Consider the following 26,129-nt stretch of genomic DNA (forward strand, 5'->3'; position numbering starts at 1 on the left):
CTTACGCCAATAAGTTCAAATCTCCTCTCCTAGGTAATTCGTACTCCAGGCAATTGAGGGAATCTAGAGGAGTCATGCTGAAAGCTTTTCAGGAATACTTGGGGAAGTGTGAAGTGGAGAAGAGAGACTGGACAGTTAGAGAAAATATCCAGATTTTTCTTTAGAAAGGAATACAGAGTTTCAACTTTTTGATTGGCAAGCTGACACTGATTTGGAAAAAGCATAGTCTGGCTTATTAAATGGATGACCTGTTGTATCCTTAACCAAAAATATAACCTTTGCATATATCAGATCCAATGATGAGATGTTCTAGATCTGTGCCTATAACTGGCTGATTCTAGATACATTCAGAAATGTTTAGTTTTGAACTCATTAATATTTAACTAAATTTATTCTTGCTAATAAAAAAGGAAATACTTTTCTGTACCTGAAGTGATGGAGTTGGCCAACATTTCATAGAGAATACATGATCACAGACTTTTAGAGCTATATCTAGGAATCACCTAGTTCATTTTTTTTTTAATTCTGACAAAGATTTATAGGCTGACCCAAGATTATATGGCTAGTTAGTTCATATGTAAGTGTTCCAAATTCCAGACAGGAATAATATGCACATTTGTAAAACTATATTTATATAGCTGTGACATACTTTTCAGATATGATTCATTTATTGAACACACACACACAAGCAAGGGAGGTATGTGTGGAGAGAGAGAAAGACAGGTTTGCATTGTAGTGAAGAAAACACTGACTTACTAGATCTTAACCTATGTACCTTTGGTTAACTCATTTCTCTAATGGAAGATAATAGTACCTGCCTCATAGGGCTCTTTTGAGGATTTTATATGTATATATGTGTGTGTGTGGATGCATGTATATACGTGTGTACACATATATATAACTTAAAACAGTGTTTGCCATGTGCATGTTAGTTATAACTATTAAAATATAGAAGGGTCTTGTTCAGTTCATGCACTCATAATGAAGAATCTTTCTATTATACCCAACATGCTTCTAGTGTGTGGTACAGGTCCTGATGTATCTTTGATGTCATGTTTAATTGGTGCCAGTCTGGATTCTCTTTACCCTCAATTTAGTGTTCTTCCTTCCCCCCACAGATATGAACATATACTTACATAAACACACACTCATATATGCATGTCACATATGCAGTCTTTCTCTGGTTCTGAGGAACACCTAGTTCTGTCCTGGTAGTTTGAAAACCAAGATCTACTTTTTGTTGAACGCTTCCCTCTGTGCTAGTCATTTTGCCAGCATCATCAAGGTTTAGTCTTCATAAAATGCTCCAAGATAAATGTTATTATCCTAATTTTAAGATAAGGAGACTGAGGCTCAGAGAAATTAAGTGCTCGAGTTTCCCCAGTTAATAAGTTGCAGAGACAGAATCTGAACTCCGGTCTTTCTAATTCGAAAACTCATGTTGTTTACAACCTTGCAAGGAAGTTGGAAATGCTCCTTATAGACTGCAGTTTTAGCCATTGTGGATCTTTTCTAAAGGAAGTGGTGTAGAGAATGATGTCAGCCAAAAAAGAAGTGGCAGATTTCTAACTACTGAGGCTGTCTTAACCACTTCCTAGACTAATTTGAGCCACTAGCTATGATCAAAACTGTCCTGTTAAATGGTGGAACTATAATAATTATTTAGTACTGAATTTTGTACATTGTTTTCTGGGTTTTTCTTTTTTATCAATTGCTCATCCGTTTACTTGCCTAGCTTTCCTATATGTCCCACTCATTCCTTGCCAGAGAATAATGACAATCCTACCTATTACTTCTCCCTCCACCCAAGCCCGCCCTCCTCTCTTCCTGGAAAAGAAGAAACCAGAATTCTTTTGCTCTCTCCTAATATTCATACTCATCACTCTTGGATCTGATGGAGTTTTTACAGTGTAACTATAAAAGATGACATTTCATCCTAGGAGAAAAATGTCCTGGTTATATCTGAGCTAAATGGATGGATGGATTTTTCTCCATGACTTGATTTTGTGACCCAACTGGGGAAGCTTTCAGTTTTATTAGCAGCTGTCTCCCCTTTTCTTATCAGATATTCAGCTTTTAGCACCTAGCTGGAAAGAGAAAACACATGGTTTGAAGTTATTATTTAAACTTCACAAATTGTTATTTCTAAACAATTTTTCTTAGGTAGGGAAACAAATAGCTCTGACAAGGATCTTTCAAACAAAGCTGTTAATATTTGCAATATATATGAATGCTGCATCTGAATGGAATGATTGTTTAGCTTTAGTCACATTAAGATGTGTTGAAAGGAGTGGAAATAGAAAGAAAAGATGTGTGTAGTTTTCTTCCCCTAAAGATTGAGAGTTGACTTTAAAGGGAAAAATGCTGAGTGTTTCTTAAAACAAAATGTGAACTTCTTTATTTCCTTTGGACGTTGGTTGCCAATATGTAAACATTTCAGGAAGAAATTTTATACAACCTCATCTGTGTGTCAGGCAACATTTAATGGTTGAAAGACAGTCCTAAGTCTCAACAATTCTTCACTGGTGCACAAATCTGGGGATTAAAATGACAGTTGATCGTGGACCTATTCTATTATAAACTCCAAGTTGATCATTTAAAGTCAGTTACGATCAACAAATGATCAAATGATCTTTATTTGGCTTTTATATTTTTCTATAAATATTTCACAACTTTCTCTAGGGTATTTTCTGTTTTTGATGTCATATATGAAGGTTCTGATTCTTTTTGGAAGGACTATTTGAATAGACTCTTGGTATACAATTTAATTGGTATCTTGCAGACATATGCAATATTCATACATTGTTTCTTTCTCTCCTTGTAGGTAGAAATAACACTTCAGGATATCAATGACAATCCGCCAGTGTTCCCAACCGACATGCTGGATCTCACAGTAGAGGAGAACACTGGAGATGGCTCTAAGATTATGCAACTAACAGCCATGGATGCTGACGAGGTAGTTCAGACACCCTCTCTGAATTTTTGAAACCTAGTATTCCAGTGATCCATCAAATTTCTATTGTATGTTGACAACATTTATTTCCTAATAACTAAGGTAAAGCGTTGTGTGCTCTTTTCCAAAGAAATTAAGTAATTCTTGAAATATGATATAGGAATGCTAAAATAAAGACTGTCTAGTCATGATTTTCCTTTGATCAGCAATTAACAACTCAGTTCATTGCTGGCTACATTTTGGATTTCTTAGCCAAATTATTTTAATTTCTCAAATAGTAAAAAACTCCTACAGAAATATCTTATTTTTTAATTCTAGTATCACTCCCATTTGCTATCTTATAACATATATAGCTAAGAATTTATTTTTTACTTGTAATTGAAAAAAGCAAATTATTTAAAATTAAAAAAATATTAAGGCTACCTTGCAACTTTTCATTTAATTTGCATTTATACATATATATAATTTAATTATACATATACATATATATATATAATTTAATTATAGCCTTATATATTTTAAGGAAATTATCTAGGTAGCTAATGAGTTTTCAATTCCATTAATAAACAGAAATTTCTTTCCTAGTGGTAAATTGAAATTTGGGGGCACAATCTAGATTTCCACCTTCTGTATTTATATTTTAAGTTTAGCTAATGCTCCAAATGGCATGGCAGCTTATATAATTTGTAATTTACATTTTTCCCATTAAAAAAATAGTATCACTTGTTTTCTCCTTCTTGCTAGGTAAAGGGTTAAATGAATGTTCTAGAGTTTTGGAAAGAGGAATAACGTTCCCCTACACTAGTATCCTCTTTCTCTTTAAGCTAAGCCCCAAACAGGTCAGATAATTTAAGTTCCTTACCTTAAGTTAAAATCCAGAAGTATCGGAAAACTTGATTTTTGGCTTATTTATTTGACTTTAAAAAGGTAAATAACGGGTTCGAGCCCCGGTCCGGGAAGATCCCACATGCTGCAGAGCGGCTGGGCCTGTGAGCCATGGCTGCTGAGCCTGCGTGTCTGGAGCCTGTGCTCCACAACGGGAGAGGCCACAACAGTGAGAGGCCCGCATACCGCAAAAACAAACAAAAGAAAACGAATATATAAATATATGTATAATTGAATCACTTTGCTGTGCAGCAGAAATTAACACAACATTGTAAATCAACTATACTTCAGTAAAATAAAATTAAAAAAAAAAAAAAAGGGCTTCCCTGGTGGTGCAGTGGTTGAGAATCCGCCTGCCGATGCAGGGGACACGGGTTTGTGCCCCGGTCCGGGAAGATCCCACATGCCGTGGAGCGGCTGGGCCCGTGAGCCATGGCCGCTGAGCCTGTGCGTCCGGAGCCTGTGCTCCGGGAGAGGCCACAACAGTGAGAGGCCCGTGTACCGCAAAACAAAAAACAAAAAACAACAACAAAAAAAATGTAAATAATTCAATAGCAGACTAATATTTAACAGCCAGTACAGAAATATAATGACTTAGTCATTTATACATTTTGCCAAATTTCTTTTTCCCAAGAAAAAGGAAACAAAATAAAGCAAGGGCGTTCAGGTAATTGTAGTTTTCTACTGAAAAAGATTTGGTGTTTCAAGTTTAGTACCTTCTACTCAATTTTATATAGAGAAAAGTTTATTCCCAACTCCAGCTACTATTAAGAGTTGTGTGCAGAATATTTCTATTATTATTGATAGATATGAAATATCATCACCTATAATTTAGTAAATACTGCATTTCCTTAAAGCTCATTATTGATAATATATATTTGGATAGCTCAATTCATAAAACTTCATTATCTCTTATTTAGCAAAATAACTAAAAGTCAACAACAGAAAAGAAGCTCATGCAATTGCTATAAACCTACGCAATCGATACATCAAATAATTGTAATTGTAACAACTGCTCTGTTAGCTATACTCTCTGTAGAAACAGAACAAATAAACCTCATTTATTTCAAGTGATTTATCCAAGGCAGGAAGCAATAATATGTTAATTATAATATATATATATTCCGATGGGATACACTAGTCTCTTAAGAACTGATTGTTTGAAAGAGATGCCAACATTCAACCCTTTTAATACTATTACGTTGATACTGTTATAATTTTATTTTCCCCTCTACTTTTTCTTTTCACGATATGACAGAGAAGGGTTAATACAAATGCAGTGCTACCTGTGTGTTTATTTTTCTCTCTTTAACTTTTCTGTGTGTGTGTATGCCCACACACACTTGCATTGTCTTCAAGTTCATCTTTTGAGATGTGTTTATATTTATGATGAAATTTGAAGAAGGCTGGGAAAGTCCTTATGTCTCTAGGTATTTACGTCAAAACGGTTTTAGTGTACTTGTTTTATTTCTATTGAGTTTTGTTTTTTAAGTTAAAAAAATGTAAGTAACCATGCTGGTGTTATCCTGAGATGTTCCAGTTTTTCTTTTTTTTTTAATTACTAAATGTAAGGTGATGATAGCGAGGATATGCAAGAAGTGCATTTGAGGTGAGAAAGGGTGGGGAGTTACAGGGGCAGAAACGGGTAAAGTTATAAAGCAGGAATAACTAGGGAAAAGAAAGAATTGTTTGCCATTCAGGGGGCGGTAGGGATGTTGACAATTTGTGCAGGATGTGACTGCACTTGAAGGCATAAAAATCAACACTGAGTATTTTGTAATAGGACCTGTATGCGGGGGCAAGGAGAGGTGGGGTGGAAGGAGGAAAAGGCAGCAGAGGATGGAAGGGAGGAAATAGTTTCACCTGCAACTTTAAAGAAAAGAAGGGGAGGAGACCTTCAAGATGGTGGAGGAGTAAGATGTGGAGATCACCTTCCTCCCCACAAAAACATCAGAAATACATCTACATGTGGAACAACTCCTACAGAACACCTACTGAACGCTGGCAGAAGACCTCAGACTTCCCAAAAGGCAAGAAACGTCCTACGTACCTGGAGAGGGCAAAAGAAAAAAGAATAAACAGAGACAAAAGAATAGGGATGGGACCTGCACCAGTGGGAGGGAACTGTGAAGGAGGAAAGGTTTCCAAACACTAGGAGCACCTTCGTGGGCGGAGACTGCGGGTGGCGGAGGGGGGAAGCTTCGGAGCCGCAGAGGAGAGCGCAGCCACAGGGGTGCGGAGGGCAAAGAGGAGAGATTCCCGCACAGAGGATCGTTGCCAACCAGCACTCACCAGCCCGAGAGGCTTGTCTGCTCACGCGAGGGGCGGGCGGGCCTGAGAGCTGAGGCTCCGGCTTCGGTCGGAGCGCCCGGAGAGGTCTGGCGGCGTGAACACAGCCTGAAGGGGGCTAGTGCTGCACAGTTGGCCAGGACGGAGTCCGGGGAAAAGTCTGCAGCTGCCGAAGAGGCAAAAGACCATTGTAAACAAGCTCCAGAGAAGAGTTCGAGCTGCGGCTACCAGCGCGGACCCCAGAGGCAGGCATGAAACACTATGGCTGCTGCTGCCGCCACCAAGAAACCTGTGTGCGAGCACAGGTCACATTCCACACCTCCCCTCCCGGGAGCCTGTGTAGCCTGCTACTGCCAGGGTCCCGTGATCCAGGGACAACTTCCCTGGGAGAACGCACGGCACACCTCAGGCTGGTGCAACGTTATGCTGGCGTCTGCTGCCGCAGGCTCGCCCCGCACTCCGTGCCCCTTCCTCCCCCAGGCCTGAGTGAGCCAGAGCCCCCCAATCAGCGGCTCCTTTAACCTGGTCCTGTCTGGGCGGGAAGAGATGCCTTCAGGCGACCTACACGCAGAGGCGGGGCCAAATCCAAAGCTGAACCCTGGGACCTGTGCGAACAAAGAAGAGAAAGGGAAATCCCTCTCAGCAGCTCAGGAGCAGCGGAGTAAATCTCCACAGTCAACTTGATGTACCCTGCATCTGTGGAATACCTGAACAGACAACGAATCATCCCAAATTGAGGAGGTGGACTTTGGGAGCAACGATATATATATATTTTTCCCTTTTCTCTTTTTGTGTGTATGTGTATGCTTCTTTGTGTAATTTTGACTGTATAGCTTTGCTTTTACCATTTGTCCTAGGGTTCTGTCTATTTCTTTGTTGTTGTCGTTGCTTTTTGTTTGTTTTAGTATAGTTTTTAGCGCTTGTTATCATTGGTGGATTTGTTTTTTGGTTTGGTTGCTCTCCTTTTTCTTTCTTTGTTTTTTTAAATTATTTTTATTTTTAATAATTATTTTTTATTTTAATAACTTTATTTTATTTTTTCTTTCTCTCTTTCTTTTTTTCTCCCTTTTCTTCTGAGCCGTGTGACTAACAGGGTCTTGCTGCTCTGGCTGGGTGTCAGGACTGTGTCTCTGAGGTGGGAGAGCCGAGTTCAGGACATTGGTCCACCAGAGACCTCCCGGCTCCATGTAATATCAAATGGTGAAAGCTCTCCCAGAGATTATAAGAAAATTATAAGACACTGATGAAAGAAATGAAAGATGATACAAACAGGTGGAGAGATATACCGTGTTCTTGGAAGAATCAACATTGTGAAAATGACTATACTACCCAAAGCAATCTACAGATTCAATGCAATCCCTATCAAACTACCACTGGTATTTTTAACAGAACTAGAACAAAATATTTCACAATTTGCATGGAAACACAAAAGACCCCAAATAGCCAAAGCAATCTTGAGAAAGGAAAACTGAGGAATCCAGCTCCCTGACTTCAGACTATATGACAAAGTAATCAAGACAGTAAGGTACTGGCACAAAAACAGAAATATAGATCAATGGAACAGGATAGAAAGTCCAGAGATAAACCCACGCACATATGGTCACCTTATCTTTGATAAAGGAGGCAAGAATATACAATGGAGAAGAGACAGCCTCTTCAATAAATGGTGCTGGGAAAACTAGACAGCTGCATGGAAAAGAATGAAATTAGAACACTTCCTAACACCATATACAAAAATAAACTCAAAATGGATTAAAGACCTAAATATAATGCCAGACACTATCAAACTCTTAGAGGAAAACATAGGCAGAACACTCTATGACATAAGTCACAGCAAGATCCTTTTTGACCCACCTCCTAGAGAAATGGAAATAAATACAAAAATAAACAAATAGGAACTAATAAAACTTAAAACCTTTTGCACAGCAAAGGAAACATAAACAAAACGAAAAGACAACCTCAGAATGGGAGAAAATATTTGCAAATGAAGCAACTGACAAAGGATTAATTTCCAAAATTTACAAGGACCTCATGCAGCTCAATATCAAAAGAACAACCCAGTCCAAAAATGGGCAGAAGACCTAAATAGACATTTCTCCATAGAAGATATACAGATTGCCAACAAACACATGAAAGGATGCTCAACATCACTAATCATTAGAGAAATGCAAATCGAAACCACAATGAGGTATCACCTCACACCAGTCAGAATGGCCATCATCAAAAAATCTACAAACAATAAATGCTGGAGAGGGTATGGGGGAAAGGGAGCCCTCTTGTACTGTTGGCGGGAATGTAAATTGATACAGCCACTATGGAGAAGTGTATGGAGGTTCCTTAAAAAACTAAAAATAGAACTACCATACAACCCAGCAATGACACTATTGAGCATATTCCCTGAGAAAACCATAGTTCAAAAAGAGTCATATACCACAATGTTCATTGCAGTGTGATTTACAATAGCCAGGACATGGAAGCAACCTAAGTGTCCATCGACAGATGAATGGATAAAGAAGATGTGGCACATATATACAATGGAATATTACTCAGCCATAAAAGGAAACGAAATTGAGTTATTTGTAGTTAGGTGGATGGACCTAGAGACTGTCATACAGAGTGAAGTAAGTCAGAAAGAAAAAAACAAATACTGTATGCTAACGTATATATAGAATCTGAAAAAAAAAATGGTTCTGAAGAACCTAGGGGCAGGACAGGAATAAATATGCAGATGTAGAGAATGGACTTGAGGACATGGGGAGGGGGAAGGGTAAGCTGGGAGGAAGTGAGAGAGTGGCATGGACTTATATATACTACCAAATGTAAAATAACTAGTGGGAAGCAGCTGCATAGAACAGGGAGATCAGCTCGGTGCTTTGTGACCACCCAGAGGGGTGGTATAGGGAGGGTGGCAAGGAGATGCAAGAGGGAGAGAGATATGGGGATATATGTATATGTAGAGCTGATCCACTATTTTATAAAGCAGAAACTAACACACCATTGTAAAGCAATTATACTCCTATAAAGATGTTTAAAAAGAAAAAAGGAAGACATTTTTGGAAAACTGCTTTTGGACTCTTATGTTTAAAATTTTAAGCCCCTGAGGTTGTTTTCCTTCTTGGATATGTTTTCTCTTAAATTTTTTAGTAGCATTTTAATGACTACTGACTGTTTCCAATCCTGGCTTTAGAAACCAATTTCTTTGGCTCTATGCCATGCATAAGGGATACCTAGGCTTCCTATGGCATTCAGAATTATTGGCTGTTTCCTTTTCTGAGTGGTTTATAATAAATTAATATTAATGCTTTTAGGTAAACCTTCTATCTTCTTCTCTATTGTCAGCTCCTTACCTCTTAGTTAAATTTGAAAATATGTATATATATATATGTTTGAAATGTTTTCTCTCTTACCAAATCATGGCTCTGTTTTCTTTCTTCATCTAGTTTTGAGTAGGAGTCAATATTGAAAGCAAGGAGTTGCTTTTACTTTGTGGCCAGCATTAAATTGTCACACAACTATCCAGTAGATTGATTTTGCAAGATTAATAGAATTCTTTAAAATGCTAAGATTATGTAGGTAATCAGCAAATTATGTCCATATATTCTTTAGTTTATACACTTGTCCTTAATTACTAAATTGAACATAAAAATATTAGTATGTTAGAGAAACTAGTAGGTCACTGAAGAGTAATGCCTGGGTAAAGGAATCAGTTTTAGAAAGCAACATATACGTGTTGAACGTAATTTAAATATCTTTTGAAACATGTGTTGGATCAAGATACACATCTCTCAGAAGCATGTGACTTTGTCAGTCTCTTGTTTCCTTCGATAAACAGAATTATTATGCTTGTAATTGGCCAGGATACTCAAGCTTTGTTCCATGGTACCATATGTGTTTTTGAAAATACTACTTAAGTTCATAAAATGCATTTGCAATTTATAGCTATTTACTTTTAGAATTCCTTCCACTTACTTTTGTCTCTGTGGTTCCTCAGGAGAGTGGAGTATTTTTAAACAGCATTATTTCCACTGGGCTACAGCTGAAATACGATATTTGTTTCTTGTAGCATTGCTGATACTGCATATTTGGAATATTAAATAAATAGACTTTTCAAAAGACCTGATTAAATCATTACTCTTGGCTACACATTTTCAGACATTCACTAGAACTACTAATGCACCACATCAGCTGATTTTGAAAGTGAAAAAGATGGTTTATCGACATAGTCTGTTGCCTTTGCTTCTGTTCAGAAGAATTATCATAAGTTTAGGAGTATTAATTATTATAGTCATTTTGCAGACAGGACATTTCTCAATTTCAAACCATTTGTACAATAGCTTGAAATGTTTTTGTATCTTGGCTTTCCCCTATTTTCCAAATTCCATTTTAGTAGGTCAGAATTGAGTGTAGCTGTTTTTCCCTGGACTGTTTTACCAGAATAATCGAATTCCTTGTGAAATAGAACAAATGGTACAGAATGTGGTCAGATTAGAAGTCTAAAATTCTTATTGAATGTTTTTGTTAAACCATACAATTACAATAAATACATTAGATACTCTATATACACCTGAATATACAATATAAATGTGCATAGTATGTTAAACCCAGCTGTTCCATTACTAAATTAAAATGTTCTTTGAGGCATTCACGTTACTAAATTTTAAGATTAGCTTAGGGCATGCAGTACAAATATAGCAAATGCCACTAAATGTAAATTTTGAAAGAGTATTTTTGCCTTCAACTGTTAGAAATCATCCCTTATGTGTTTGGTCACGAAGATAAAATATATTTAACCTGTGATGGAAAAGATGTATGGAAACTTCAGCTGCTGAAATTTCCCAGCATGTCAGCTTTATAGTCTAAACACCCTAAATTTATGTTCTTCCTAATATCTTCTGGAGAGTTCTTAGCTTGTATATTTTAATAAATACCTTGCTATAGCTTAATATGGTAAAAAAAGTATATTTGTTTTATGTGAGTATATTTAAATCGAAAAGCAATTTTTGAAGTTGACAATTCCAACACTACTTATACCTCAGTGTCAAGACTCAATACTACATATTAACAGGAAATCAGAAAATATTTTCCCTGGGATATACAGCAACTCTAATCAAATTTTTACTTAAATTATTTATTTGCAAACAACTTAGTCATCAAATACATTTAACTTGTTGTATTCCTTTTATAAGAAAATAATTAAAATAGGACTAAAAGTAACAATTAGCATTGTCATACACTTAAAGCTTCTCAAGGATTTTTCTAGGTCCTTTACACATATGAGTGCCTTTAATCCTCAGAGCAGCCCTATGTGGCAGGTATTATTACCAACCCGATTGTCCAGGTAAGGAAATGTTGGCTCAAAGAGGTTAGGTAGTGGCCCAATGACACACAATTAATAAGTAGTAGAGCAAATATTCAAGCCCAAAACTATGACCCCAGAGCATCAGATCTCAGCCAGTACAGTGTATAATATTTAACTCAATATTTCAATTATAATATACATATAAGTAAACATATCTAAATCAAACTGCTCATAATTGCAACAATATATAGGTAAGTTTATAAGAGATTTTTAAATACTGTAAAATTATCATCCCCCATCATCAAATCCAGATGGGTGCTTAATTTTTTTTTTATTAATTTTTATTTGAGTACAGTTGCTTTACAACGTTGTGTTAGTTTCTGCTGTACAGCAAAGTGAATCAGCTATATGTATACATATACCCCTTCTTTTTTGGATTTCCTTCCCATTTAGGTTACCACAGAGCACTGAGTTCCCTGAGCTACACAGTAGATTCTCATTAGAAAAATATGGGACACTTCACGAATTTGTGTGTTATCCTTGCGCAGGGGCCATGCTGACCTCCTCTGTATCATTCCAATTTTAGTATATGTGCTTCCGAAGCGAGCACTGGATGCTTTAATTTTAATTTCCCTTAATTTCTTTATTTTTGACACTGCTAAAATCTGTTCTTTCTTGAAACCTTCCCTTTAACCTCTGTGGCAGGCTGTCCTCTGGGTCTCCTAGGTCCTTCCCCCTCTTCTTCCCGTAGTCCCTGCCCCTTTTTCCCATTCTCTAAATGTAGTATTCAATCTTTATGCTGCTGTTCCTTTCTTGATCTATTCTAATTTAAATCCTCAACAAATCTTGTGGCCTCAACTGTGACCTACATATATCGACCTTCAGATAGTTTTATGAAACCCCTTTTCAAATCTCTGACCACACAACCATTTCTATGGTTATGACCATTGCCACATAACCATTTCTATGAAACTGTCCTTCAATTGCTTAACATACTATACATAAAATTATAAAATTTCACTGTATACTTTCTCCTGCATCAAAGCAGACCTTATCCAGAGATATCTTCAGCAAGAGGATTCTCCTAATTGACAGCCAAAGTAATTTGAAATTAATTTTTTTTCCTTCTGTTTCACTTTTACACCCATTGCCTGGAGTTGTTAAAAGAAAGAAATGAGACTGAGTGAAGTAAGTCAGACACAGAAAAAAAAATATCATATTTTTTATATTTGGAAACTAAAAAAGGGTACAAATGAACTTACTTACAAAACAGAAGTAGGGTCACAGATGTAGAAAACAAACTTATGGTTACCAGGGGATAAGGGCAGGGGGGAGGGATACACTGGGAGTTTTGGATTGACATATACACATTACTGTACATAAAATAGATAACTAATAAGAGCCTACTGTATAGCACAGGAAACTCTACTCAATATTCTGTAATGGCCTATATGAGAAAAGAATCTAAAAAAAGAGTGGAGATATATATATATATATATATATATATATATATATATAACTGATTCACTTTACTGTACACCTGAAACTAACACAACATTGTAAATCAACTGCAATTTAAAAAAAAAAGAAAGAAATGAGAATATAGGGGAATGTTGAACAAATGAGAGATATTGTTACTGTTACTTCTATATCCAATAACCTATCAGATCTTAACTAATTTGTCCTGTGTATTATGTTTGTTACATAATAATTGAGAGTCTCATTTCTAGAGCAAGATAGCCAGGGTTCATATTTCTTTGTCTCAGTTTCTTTATCTTCAAAATTGGGATAATAATAGTACTTACCCAACTGGATTACCTTTAAGTATCTAAACAATTAGTGCCCATGAAGTGATGTGCTCAGAGCAGTGCTTAGCACTTAATAAACACTTAATAAATGTATTTTTCTCAACTTTTCCATTCCTTCTGCCAAATTCCTAGTTCATACCTCAGATTTTGAGTGCTACAGCTCTAAGATCTGAGAGAAAACAAGAATGGATTCCTGCTTTCATTTTACAGAACAGGGACTTAGAACCAGAAAATAATACAGATTGTATAGAGTTTCATCTTGAGGAAATAAAGCCCCAGTCTCTTGGGGCCAAACTTTATTCACTGTCTCCCTTCTCTGGCCTCTCTTCATTCTAGTCCATCCTACACTATTGAGAGCCTTAAAAGATTGTTTTCGATTAAAACAAGATTAGTGGTTTCTTGGCCATACAATTCAATGTGTGTTACAACTGAGATTCTCCAACATACACCCATAATCTAATACTTTAGCTTGATTTTTCTTCTTTTATTTTAGATTTAAACTCTCCACACTACCAAATTGGTCAAAATAATCCCTGTCTTTGGTTCTTACAGTGCTTATTGCAAGCCTCCATTTAGTGCTTGATTTGTTTAATACCTTTTCATGTTGAACCAGAAGGAGCATGAGCTCAGAGTCAGGCAGACTAGGGTTTGAAATCCACGCTCACACTTACAGTGTGACTCTGCATAAGTTACCTAGCATCTCGGAACCCCGTGTCTTCATTTGAGGAATAGTATCTCATGGAGCTGTGAATTGAAGCGAGAGAATGCATACTCAGTGCTGTCACTAGGCCTGGCACAGAGCAAGCCTTTAGCAAACCTCTGGTTATGTGGTTAATAGTATTAGCATCATTCGTATTTTCCATGTGTATATTTTAAGAATTAAAAAACATATAAATACTGAAGGTTGAGATTTGTTGTGTTATTTAATGGAGTGAATGGTATATATAAATACTGAAGGTTGAGATTCATTGTTATATAAATACTGAAATATACATATAAATACTGAAGGTTGCGATTTGTTGTTATTTAATGGAGTGAATGGTGAAAGACTAGGTAATACCCTACTCTGGCTTGTTACCTTTTGAAATCTTACAGTATCATGTGAAATTAAGCCCCAAAGCTTCACTTTGTCAAATACGTATTCAGCACAAGGAGTGGTACTCTTGGTGTTCTATTTCTAGCAGTTCAGATACTCATCTTTTTTTCCTAGGGTGCAAATGCTCTTGTCACATACACAATCATTAGTGGAGCCGATGACAGTTTCCGAATTGACCCTGAATCTGGAGATCTGATAGCTACCAAGAGGTTGGACAGGGAACGCCGTTCCAAATATTCCTTGCTGGTTCGTGCAGATGACGGCCTTCAGTCCTCAGATATGAGAATAAATATCACTGTCAGCGATGTGAATGACCACACACCCAAGTTCTCCAGGCCTGTGTACTCTTTTGACATCCCAGAAGACACTACCCCAGGTAGGTGGCACGCCCATAAGTGTATTGGCAAGGATCACCTTTGACTACAATTATGGACTATGTTTTGGCTACTCTTAAATTGTGACCAGTTTTTACCATATGCTACCAAGTATAAATGCTGGATTTTGAAATATTTTAATTAACCATCTTCACTACAATTCCCAAACAAATTTCTAGACTTTTGAGAGCAAATGAAGGTAGCCAATCATCTGATTACTAATTACAGATATTTCTGTTTCTGAAAGTATTTGTGACATGCATTGTGGATTTTTCTGGCAACCATAGTTTTGATAGCATTTTTCCACTTTAAAAACGTCTGATGTTCACTTTGTTATAAAGCGGAAACTAACACATCATTGTAAAGCAATTATACTCCAGTAAAGATTAAAAAAAAAAGTCTGATGTGAATATTTTGCTGTGCATAGAAAGAGCAAAGAAAAGCACATGAAAACCTGTCAATACTGGGTCTAACACTTACTAGCTGTGTGAACCAGGGCAGTGTATTCATTTCTCTTAGCTTCAGTTCATCCTGCTGTATATGGAAACGATTCCTGTTAGAATTAGGGTAAAACGTATATAAGTTTGCTAACATGGGGTTCGAGGATTAGCAGATGCTCAATAAATGTTAGTAAAATAGGAATCCTGAATTCCCACCTTGTCTATTTGAACATATTATGCTGTGACTGTTGAATTTGAGTACCCAAAATCCATGTAATTGGTGTGGGTATGCTTCCTTCCCACTATTGGAAATTCTTATCTAAAACTGAAATTGAATTCTGAATTACATTTGGAGTGAGTTTGGAATAAGGCATATGTTTTAGAAACTCATTTGACAGAGGAGTGAAACATTTATAGAAGCCTACTTCTCACTACAGTCCCCAAGATGAGTTACGCATGTCCTTCATGTAATTCCCATTACGTTTCTTTCTCGCCTTAATTCTAGCAATGGTCATGATACTGACCAGGGTTCATGGCCTTCCCCAATCAATAGAAATTGACTAGAAGCCAGACAAGAAATTCAGGCTAGGCTTTATTGGGGCCCCTGCCCCAGCAGGAAGGAGCAAAAACAAGTAACAGGTTCCCTTGCTCACTCGGCAAGCTGGTTCCTTATGTGGGGTCAAGGTAGGGGTGTGCCCAGGGGTCGGGACAGAGGGGTGGCTTAGGTGTTCTGCCCACCTGTTTGTGGTACTGAGTGCAGGGGGCATGCGCAGTACTCTGCTTTTGCTCCCAACACCCAGTTTTTGCTCCTGGCTCTTCAGAAGTGGCAGTTGGTTTTTTTGGTCTTTTTTTATCTCTTGGTCCAGAATTTGCCCCAACTGGGCATGCACAGTTATTTTCAGTCCCATATAGTTTCTCTGTATTTGTTTTGCTTGAGGAGAGGTGTGTGCTGGTGTAAGCCCTGCAGCACTGCAGCAAATGGCCCCAGGTCCCAGCCTGTCTCGGTCATATGAGCTGTCAACTGGTATCCCCTCAGCATAAGTTTGTATTATTGCTTGGAATTCCCAGTTCCTGACACTAGCAATGGGCCCCAATATATGCTCATTGAATTCATCAATATGTTTATGGATTGGTAGTGCCAGGTAGAAAAATAATGTCCGAAGTAGTGTTCATTCCCCAGAACATTTACATTGCAACATAAGATCTACTGGATATCTAATACGCTATACATTTTGATACTATTTGGGAATGTTGGTATCGGGTGTTAATGTAGAAATCTACAGAATGTTGTGTTCATTATATTTTCATAGTACTTCTCTAGTTAAAATACTGTAGAAATAAAATTTTTGTTATCATAAGTATTCTCTTAGCAATACCCTGTCCCATTAATTTTAGACTCTTATTTTTCTGATAGGTTCTTTGGTAGCAGCTATTTTAGCTACAGACGATGACTCTGGTGTGAATGGAGAAATTACATATATTGTAAATGAAGACGATGAAGATGGCACATTTTTCCTGAATCCAGTTACCGGAGTCTTTAATTTGACTCGAATATTAGATTATGAAGCACAGCAATATTATATTCTCACTGTTCGAGCTGAAGATGGTGGGGGACAATTTACTACCATTAGGGTTTATTTCAATATACTAGATGTAAATGATAACCCACCCATTTTCAGCTTGGATTCATACAGCACATCTTTAATGGAGAATCTACCTCTAGGATCTACTGTTCTTGTGTTTAATGTTACTGACGCGGATGATGGTATGTACTTTATTTTATATACTTAAACTTTGTATCATCAGCTTCATTTCGTGTTTCTTTACTGTGTGCAGCTGTCACAAAATTGCATTTTGTAAGTATAGGTCCAAAGTTGAGGAATAGATTATAATTTAACTATAGAGGATGAAAAGATTAAGTATTTTGTTAGTTAATTTCTTATTTATAACAGTTACACTGCATGCATTGTTATCATCTTATAAGCTTTTTAAACTTTATCTTTCTTTTTTTCTCCCTAACTGTATGACACTATTGCAGGTTAGCAATGTAGAAGTCATAAAACAGCTTTTTGGCAGGTTTATGTCAGATAAATAACTATTTGCTTACATATATTCTTTTAACATGAAAAGGATAAAATATGGATGCAAAAGGAAAACCAAAGTCTCAAAAAATACTTAAGAATGCATGATTAGTTTTATGTTTCTTTTTGCGGTATGCGGGCCTCTCACCGCTGTGGCCTCTCCCACTGTGGAGCACAGGCTCGGGACGCGCAGGCTCAGCGGCCATGGCCCACGGGCCCAGCCGCTCTGCAGCATGTGGGATCTTCCCGGACCGGGGCACGAACCCGTGTCCCCTGCATCGGCAGGCGGACTCTCAACCACTGCGCCACCAGGGAAGCCCTAGTTTTATATTTCTGACTGAAAATTGCTCAGAGTATTTTAGCAAGCTTTCATGCTTTGTCTCAAAGGACAGTCTCAGATCTCTTTAATTTATGCTATATAATCCAGTTGAGATTTTACATTAAATCTAGACTTTATAATGTTTGATTTTTGCTTGATTTTTATTTATTTATTTGAAAAACTTTATTTTAAAATAGGACTCCCTTGGTCTTTCTTCTAAGACTAACTTGTATATACAAATACCAGATAATATAGGCTCAGAGATAACATTGTATAGATTATCAGTCTTTAACTAAACTGTTTGGAAAGTTAGTACCTTGTTTTCCCTTCCACTGGATGCAGCTAAATGTTCATTCAGTTGAGAAAACAAGGGACATTATTTTAAGAGGAAATGGGTCTCTAGCCCAAGGATATGCCTCATGACATAGGCATATCAACCTTAATTTAGAATTTCCTGGTTCTTGCTGACTTAAATGATTTATGTAATCTCAGAGTACCATTCTATCTCAACATTCTGCTCTATACTTAGTTTCCTTTCAGGAGTGTCCAGAATTGCCACTTAGAAAGGTATGAGAGGCAAAGAGCACAGTATTTTTAATTCATGAGAATGCTTTCTTTAGAATTCATTAAGTACATTTTGAAGTTTTCCCCTCTTATTTAAGCACAGTTAATATTGGACACATAAATATACCTAAAATAGAAGTGCCTATAATGTTAGTTCTAGAAATTGCTAATAATATTAGTAACAATAACCGACAATTGTCAAATACAGGTTGTCCCTTTGTATCTGCAGGGGATTGGTTCCAGGACCCCTACTGGTACCAAGATCCAAGATGCTCAAATCCTTTATGTAAAGTGGTGTAGTATTTGCATATAATCTATGCACATCCTCCCATATAGATTACTAGATTAGTTATAATACCTAATACAATATAAATGCTATGTAAATAGTTGCCAGTGCATGGAAAATTCAAGTTTTTCTTTTTGGAAATGTTTGGAATCTTTCTTTCCCAAATATTTTTGATCCATGGTGGTTGAATCCGTGGATGGGGAACCAGCAAATGTGATGGGCCACCTGTCCTTAGTATGTACCCAGTCCTGGCCTAAGAACATTGCTCAGTCTATTTCATGTACATCAGCCCAGCTCTGTAATTGTCTACCATTAGGCTTTATACACAACTGAGGTTAATCTTTATTTTGGATGTTGATTTCTCTATTATTATTGATATAAACTTAATTAATTTACCTGATCTCTGGATATGAACTTTTTTTATTGGTTCCAACTTTTCTGTAGTGAAGAATTATCTGCCAGGTTTCATTGTGACTTATTTATTAGGTATTAGAGAGAGTCCATTGTATCATAGGATTGTGTGCAGCTCTAAAGTAAATTTCATTTATCCTCACACCTTGATTGCAGGGAACTGGGAAAATAGCAAATAAGACACTTTTTTGTGTGTGAAAGCTGCTGGAATAATCCATGTAAGCATATGCAGAGAAATGTGTTAACCATTGACTTCAAGTTACTTTTTATGGATTTTTTTTTTTGCCTTTAATTGTGTTAGGTAAAAGTTTCAAGCTACATTTTTCCATTGTTTTAGTTTAGAATACTTTTATCAGTGTAATTTCCTGTACTTTGACCTAAAATATAGGACACAGTTTCTAATCTCTCTGAATTACAGGGATCATGATAAGACTGTACAAGGGTAACCGTCTTTGTTTAAAACTGCCAACTCAGTTATACTAAATAGTTCTCAACATATTTCACAAACAATATTATTTGCTAATTAGACTTTCTAATTAGCAAATTTATTAGCAAATTTATTTTAATCTCTGATCAAGAGTTTTCAGATGAGAGAATATTGTCATCTTAAATGAAGACATTTTATATGGAAATAAATTTAACATTTTCTGTTACTTATATCTAAATTCTCTAATTTTAACCTAAAATTTTAGATTACATACCATTTAATAAGAATAAAGCAAATATTTTACTGTGTTCACAAGATAAGTAGCACATGTATTAAGCTCAAGGTTTTCATGCATACAGTTAAGAAAGTATTATATTGAGGCAAAGTATTATAAAATGGAAGTTTCATGGAAATATCCTGGCTTTGATAATTATTACATTATCCTAGAAATAAATTCATAAACTCTTCAAAATATTGGGGAGTTGTAGAGTCATAAAGCAATTGTAATTATTGCTGAATAAATTTACTGATATATGCTTGGTACACAATGCAGATCATTTGACCTGTAAATGGGTTTCATATTCCAGTGACCTGATGACCTTGTTGGAACTGCTTCATAAAAGTGAATGCTATTTGCAAGAGTTCCATGTGTTACAGCTGTACGATAAGTTGACAAATACTAGTTCATCATAGAAATAATTAGACAACATTTATGGATTGTGAATAAATATACACATTTCATAGTAGAGCTACATACCTATAGTTATATGCTATATTTCCTGGAACTAAATTATTCTTAAGATTGAAATAAAAATCAACCAAAAAAAAAAAAAAAAACCCTAACACAACCACACACACACAATAAAGCTGCCAAAAAGAAAGAAAGAGTCATGTAAATAAACTGCTTTCAGAACATTGAACACAAGTGGTTAGAAATATGAACTTTTCTAAGCTTAAAAATCTGGTGCTATGAAAGCCCACTAAATTCAAGCTTAATATTTATTACTTCCACCATCCACCTACTCCACTAAACGTTTTCCCTAAAAAGGAGGCTCTCCTGCTGTTTACAAGGCTATAAAATCTTGGTATCATATTCTCTTTTTGCCTCTGCAAGTTAATTGTTTACTCCAGGAAGTAGCATACACAGTGGACCAAGGGCGTTCAGATCCTTGATTTAATTACTTGCATTCCAGTTGATTTATGTAGAAATGTTAGGCCATCACTTTGTAGCCATCTGTAATTTTGTAAGTATTTTAAATTTCTTTTTATCTTGGGCATGAAAGGTTTTATATGCTTACAAAGAAGTATATCTCTGCTTGTTGGTATTATTTTTATCCAGATGTCATCATAACTTTTTTTCATCATAACTTTTAATTGTGTATGAATTTGTGCCTCAAAGAATAGGAATTAAATATTTACTGATGGAGTTAGCCATAGGAAAGACAAAAAATTTCCTTAGAGAGTAATTCTATTTAAAAATATATCAAATATATATATATATAATATATATATATATGGGTATATATATCTTTAAAATCAAATTGCTTTCTAAGTAATATATACATATATTGCACCAGTTGATGAAACTTTTTATCTTTGCATCAGTTGATAGAACTTTTCTTCCCCCAAACCTGTGGAATTTTAAGTCAAAGAGTTGAAGTAGGCTCTTGACCTTGTTCTATCCAGATCTTAAACTTCTCTTTATCTCCTGCTGGTGAATTGAGCTGTGGCCTCCGTTAGCTTTATTTATTCATATTTTTCCTGATCCTCAGACTCCTAAGTATTTGGAAGTTTATAACCTCTGCTTTGTTCTCTTGTGAATAGTCTTAAATAAACTACAAAGATTAAAAGCCACAACTCTTAAATGAGGAGAAAAATCCTACCTTTTCAAAGATCTACTCAATCCTTGTTTATCCTAGAAATTTTTGTGAATAAGCCAGTTCCCGAAAGTTATCTCCATAAATATTTTTCTCTGCATCAACATATTGACAAAAGACATTAGATAAGAGACTATTAAATCACAGGAAAATAATAATTCTAGCCTTTTTTTTAAAAATAGAGCAAGCAGACTTTACCTGGTAGAAAAAAAATCCTGTTACTCAACTAAACTTACCTTTATAAAGATTGTAATGAGTTTAAAGAAAAGGCAAAAGCAAACTCAAATATTCACAGAATCTTGAGAAAGAGTATTTTTCAAGAAATAAAAGAGGAAAAAGGTGATCCAATTGTTCTAGAAGACTTTTGGCAAAGAGTGGACATCTTTTCTGACACCTGAATAGTTAAAATTAACTTCAGAAATATAGGAGCCATTTGTAAGCAGTTTTTGTAACTCAACAGATTTTCCCTAGCAGAAGATCCCAGAGTACAGTATTTTTATTAAGGATGAGTTATCTAGATATACAATATGTTTCTTAGAAATTCTTATCCTATGGTTGCCCAACAGCTTTATGATAAAATATAAAAGTACACATGACATTGTGCACCAGTGAAGAAAATGCTATTCTGGGGCAGAAAATATGATTTTTCTTTCTGTTTGCACTGCTTATCTGTTGTTTACCTTTAAATTATTTACTAAACTAATAGGTTGATCCATTCTTCATATCATCTTTGTTAGAAGAATCTCTGCAATCATTTTATGAAATAAGGATTTATATATAATTTTTTTTTTACATTTATTTTATATGGGACTATAGTTGATTACCAGTGTTGTATTAGTTTCAGGTGTACAGCAAAGTGATTCAGTTATACATATACATGTATCTATTCATTTTCAAATTCTTTTCCCATTTAGGTTGTTACATAATATTAAGCAGAGTTCCCTGTGCTATACAGCAGGAAAAATAGATAAAATGTTATCTAAAAATAGCCCCCAAATAGTGTGAACCTTTATATTTGGAGCCTTTTACTGCTAATGTTTCTTTCAAAAATTACTTTTAAAACACGGTGCATACACATAATAAAATTTGAAAGAGAATTATTTTCTCAAAGGCCATTAGCCAGATGCTTAATAGGAATTAAAAAGTATTTATTGGTTCTGACAAGAAATGTAAAAGTAGACTTAAAGCATCCATGACTAATGCCATACATCAGAAAATTTTATTACCCTTCTCTGAAAATTGGTGTCGGCCTCAATAAATTACTAAAGTGATAAATGTTTGGCTAGTAGTATAGTGTGGCACTGTTAATGTTGAACTCTCAGGAATTATGTGACAGAAATAAGTAAATGTATAGAAAAATATCCGCTCTCTGGAATATTGTTTTCCTCTTTATTTTTGTAATTTAGCATTTCAACACCATGGTAAATAGCCCGCAGTATATAGATCATTTGTTCACCAGATTGTAAACATCTTTTCAGATCAGACGTTGACAAGGAAAGGATTATGGGTTATGTATTACTTATAAAGAAAATTAACTGTGGCTAAATCATCTGTAAGGTGTGTTTGGAGGCATCATATATCAAATGTGCAGTTTCATATCATAAAAGTTTTGGTGCAGTTTAGTTTGCAATCAGCACATATTTCAGAAAATTTAATTTTTCCCTTCCATTTCAGGCATCAACTCCCAGTTGGCTTACAGCATTGCTTCTGGTGATAGCCTTGGGCAGTTTACAGTTGACAAGCATGGGATACTGAAAGTCCAGAAAGCTTTGGATCGGGAAAGTCAGTCCTTCTACAATCTGGTCGTTCAAGTGCACGACCTGCCACAGCTTCCAGCCTCGAGATTCACAAGCACTGCTCAAGTCTCCATTATTTTGTTGGATGTAAATGATAACCCACCAACATTTCTTTCCCCTAAATTGACATACATTCCAGAAAACACACCTATTGATACCATTGTTTTCAAAGCGCAAGCAACTGACCCAGACAGCGGCCCAAATAGCTATATTGAGTACAACCTACTGAACCCTTCGGGAAACAAGTTCAGTATTGGGACCATTGATGGAGAAGTGAGGCTCACTGGAGAACTGGATCGAGAAGAGGTTTCTAATTATACTCTAACAGTGGTGGCTACAGACAAAGGTCAACCATCTCTCTCTTCATCTACAGAGGTTGTAGTTATGGTACTTGACATCAACGATAATAACCCTGTTTTTGCACAGGCCGTGTATAAAGTGGAGATTGATGAAAATACACTCACTGGAACGGATATAATACAAGTATCCGCAGCAGATGGAGATGAAGGTACAAATGGACAGGTCCGCTACGGCATTATTGATGGTAATGCCAATCAGGAATTTCGGATCGACTCAGTCACAGGTGCAATCACTGTGGCTAAGCCCTTGGATAGAGAGAAGACCCCTACTTACTTTTTAACTGTTCAGGCCACAGATCGGGGCAGCACCCCCAGAACTGATACCTCCACTGTCAGTGTTGTTCTACTGGATATTAATGATTTTGTTCCCATATTTGAGCTATCTCCATATTCTGTAAATGTCCCTGAGAATTTGGGGACACTACCCAGAACAATTCTTCAGGTCAGTATATTTAAATAAAACAAATATTGTGTTCATTATAAGACTCTCATTTAATTAAAATGTACATGCTTCCCCCACTCTCTTCCTCTTTCTCATCCAAAAATGCTTACTTGCAGGTATAGCAAATCTTGAAAAGGACAGTTTTATGAAAATTATACCTAAGGACTTATTTATTTCCTTGTAGATTAAATATTGCATTTCAGTTATATTCTTTTGTGTTTACTCATGTTGCACATATTTATGCATTTGTGTATTTTTGAATTTTGTTTCACTATAACTAATATCTGCACATGGTAAGAAAATAAAATGATGTAGAAGTTTGAAAACTTACAAATGTTGTTCTCCCTTCCCTCTTTACAAATCCAACTACTTGGATGAAACTACTGTTAAAATTTTTTGTGAAGCCTTCCAAAAATTCAATGTATGGCTTTTATGCCTAGTTTTGCACAAATAATGCATAGTACTCTGTACCATTTTAATTTTTTGCTTGAAACTTACAAACATGTCTTTGAAACCTTTTAATATTGGAACATATGGCCCTACCTCATTATTTTTAATGATATACTTTATTTCATGATATACATTTTGTTAGTTTTACTCGCATTCATGGTGTGTATTATTCTCTCCTGTAGGTCGTGGCAAGAGATGACGATCAAGGTTCTAACAGCAAACTCTCGTATGTTCTATTTGGTGGTAATGAAGACAGTGCTTTTACTCTCTCATCTAGTGGAGAGCTTCGAGTGACACAGAGTTTGGACCGTGAAACAAAGGAGCATTTTGTCTTGTTGATCACAGCTACAGATTCAGGTAAGTCTGTAATAATCTTGTTCAACTGTGAAGAATTTCTTCATAATATAAATATATGGAAGTATTTTTGTCTACCATTAATTTAAATATTTGTTGAAATTTACTAATGCTTGGAACTCCAGTGGTATCTACATCATTTATAGAACATATATCACTTTATGAAATTTATATGTAAGTGGTAAGAGCTTAAGCACATTACAAGCAAAGCTCTATTCCTGTAAAGCAAAATGTGTCCTTGCCTGGAAGGATACCCCAGTACCTCTGGGGCTGACTTGATGCTCTAACACTTGAGCTGCGGGGCATTGCAAATATTGGGTTGGCCAAAAAGTTCTTTTAGGTTTTTGCAGAACAAAACCCAAACGAACTTTTTGGCCAACCCAGTACTTTAGCTTTGAAAACATCCAAATTGTTCTAACTGGTCATGGAGATAAGAGAGTGGGTCCAGCGTTTTACTTCATTAGTCCTTTAGGTTCTGCAAAATTGTAAGTAGCCATAATAAGCATTTGATGAAGCCTCACAGAGCTCCAAAGAGAGCAGTGGGAGCCCCGGGTTCTCACTGAGATAGCAGTGGAATGGACTACCATGGAGAGAAAGAAAAGCAGCATACGTTAGCTTTTAGTATTTGGAAATAGTCATTACATAAAATTGTATAGCAAGTAGCATAAAATACAATCTATTCAAAAAAGGAACGTTACTGTTTACCACTATGTTATTTTGCATATATTGACTCAATTCATAAGTGTTGATCACTTCTAATCAAAAACTGAAACAACTAAAAATTTGTTAAAGAACCATTATGCCTTGAAGAAAGTAGGTATTGCTTAAATATTTTTTGAATGAATGAATGAATGGATGGATGAATGAACCATTGATCTACAAAAGTATTGGGGAATTATGAAACATTGTCTTTATGTAACACTCATTTATAAAAATTGTCACAACTTAGTATTTTAAGTATTGAGGAATTTAGTAACGTTGACGTATTTTAAAATTTTGTTGAAATTGTTTTAAGCCAAGGCAGATTTGTTTGAACCTCAAAGGACTGACATTTTTTGTATATGTATATTCATGTAACTATGTGGCTCCTGCTATAGAAGAACAATTCTGAATGTTCAAATGAGCTGTTTTTACTGTGGCTGAAACGTTTTTGATGAATATAATATATCAATTTTTTTTATATGTAACCAGTTTCGAAGTATACAATTTCATGTTACCACTTCTCATTAAAAAAGGAGATTTTAAGATTGAGTAATAATAAATTTATGTTAAGTATTCAAATGATAGTGCCATTGCTTATTAATCAAGGTGGCTCTGTCTATATATTATTTGCCATTTGCTTTTGGAAGTGTAATCATCTGAGACTATTATTTTATGAAAGAAAGAACTATTCTCTGTATTTTTTAATGGTTGTGAATGACCATATTACATTTCATGCAAACTATAAAATCCCAGAGAATGATGAACAGAATGTAGCGTGGTAACCACATAAAACTTAAACAAGTTGATCTGAAACATGTTTCATTATATGTGTAGGCAGTGCTTCTTGGTCAGTACGTAAGCATTTTCATGTGAAAAATGCAGCCACTGCCACATTGTTCAAATCAATCCAGTATTGA

General features: G+C 35.8%; 1 protein-coding gene and 1 non-coding gene across 2 annotated transcripts in view; one reads left to right on the forward strand and one right to left on the reverse strand.

Moving 5' to 3' along the window:
• FAT4 (FAT atypical cadherin 4) overlaps window positions 1-26,129 on the forward strand; it is a 172,455-nt gene that overhangs the window by 71,103 nt on the left and 75,223 nt on the right. Inside the window, exons 2-6 of the mRNA XM_060012960.1 lie at window positions 2,825-2,956; window positions 14,445-14,706; window positions 16,559-16,909; window positions 22,784-23,706; window positions 24,339-24,513. Of these exons, the coding sequence (XP_059868943.1) occupies window positions 2,825-2,956; window positions 14,445-14,706; window positions 16,559-16,909; window positions 22,784-23,706; window positions 24,339-24,513 (1,843 nt within the window). The remainder of the gene's footprint in view (window positions 1-2,824; window positions 2,957-14,444; window positions 14,707-16,558; window positions 16,910-22,783; window positions 23,707-24,338; window positions 24,514-26,129) is intronic.
• Window positions 11,930-12,036, reverse strand: LOC132426386 (U6 spliceosomal RNA). The gene has a single exon (XR_009519680.1). It is a non-coding gene; the product is annotated as a U6 spliceosomal RNA (small nuclear RNA).

The sequence above is a fragment of the Delphinus delphis genome, chromosome 5, assembly GCF_949987515.2.
Source record: "Delphinus delphis chromosome 5, mDelDel1.2, whole genome shotgun sequence".
In the NCBI taxonomy this organism is placed as follows: domain Eukaryota; kingdom Metazoa; phylum Chordata; class Mammalia; order Artiodactyla; family Delphinidae; genus Delphinus; species Delphinus delphis.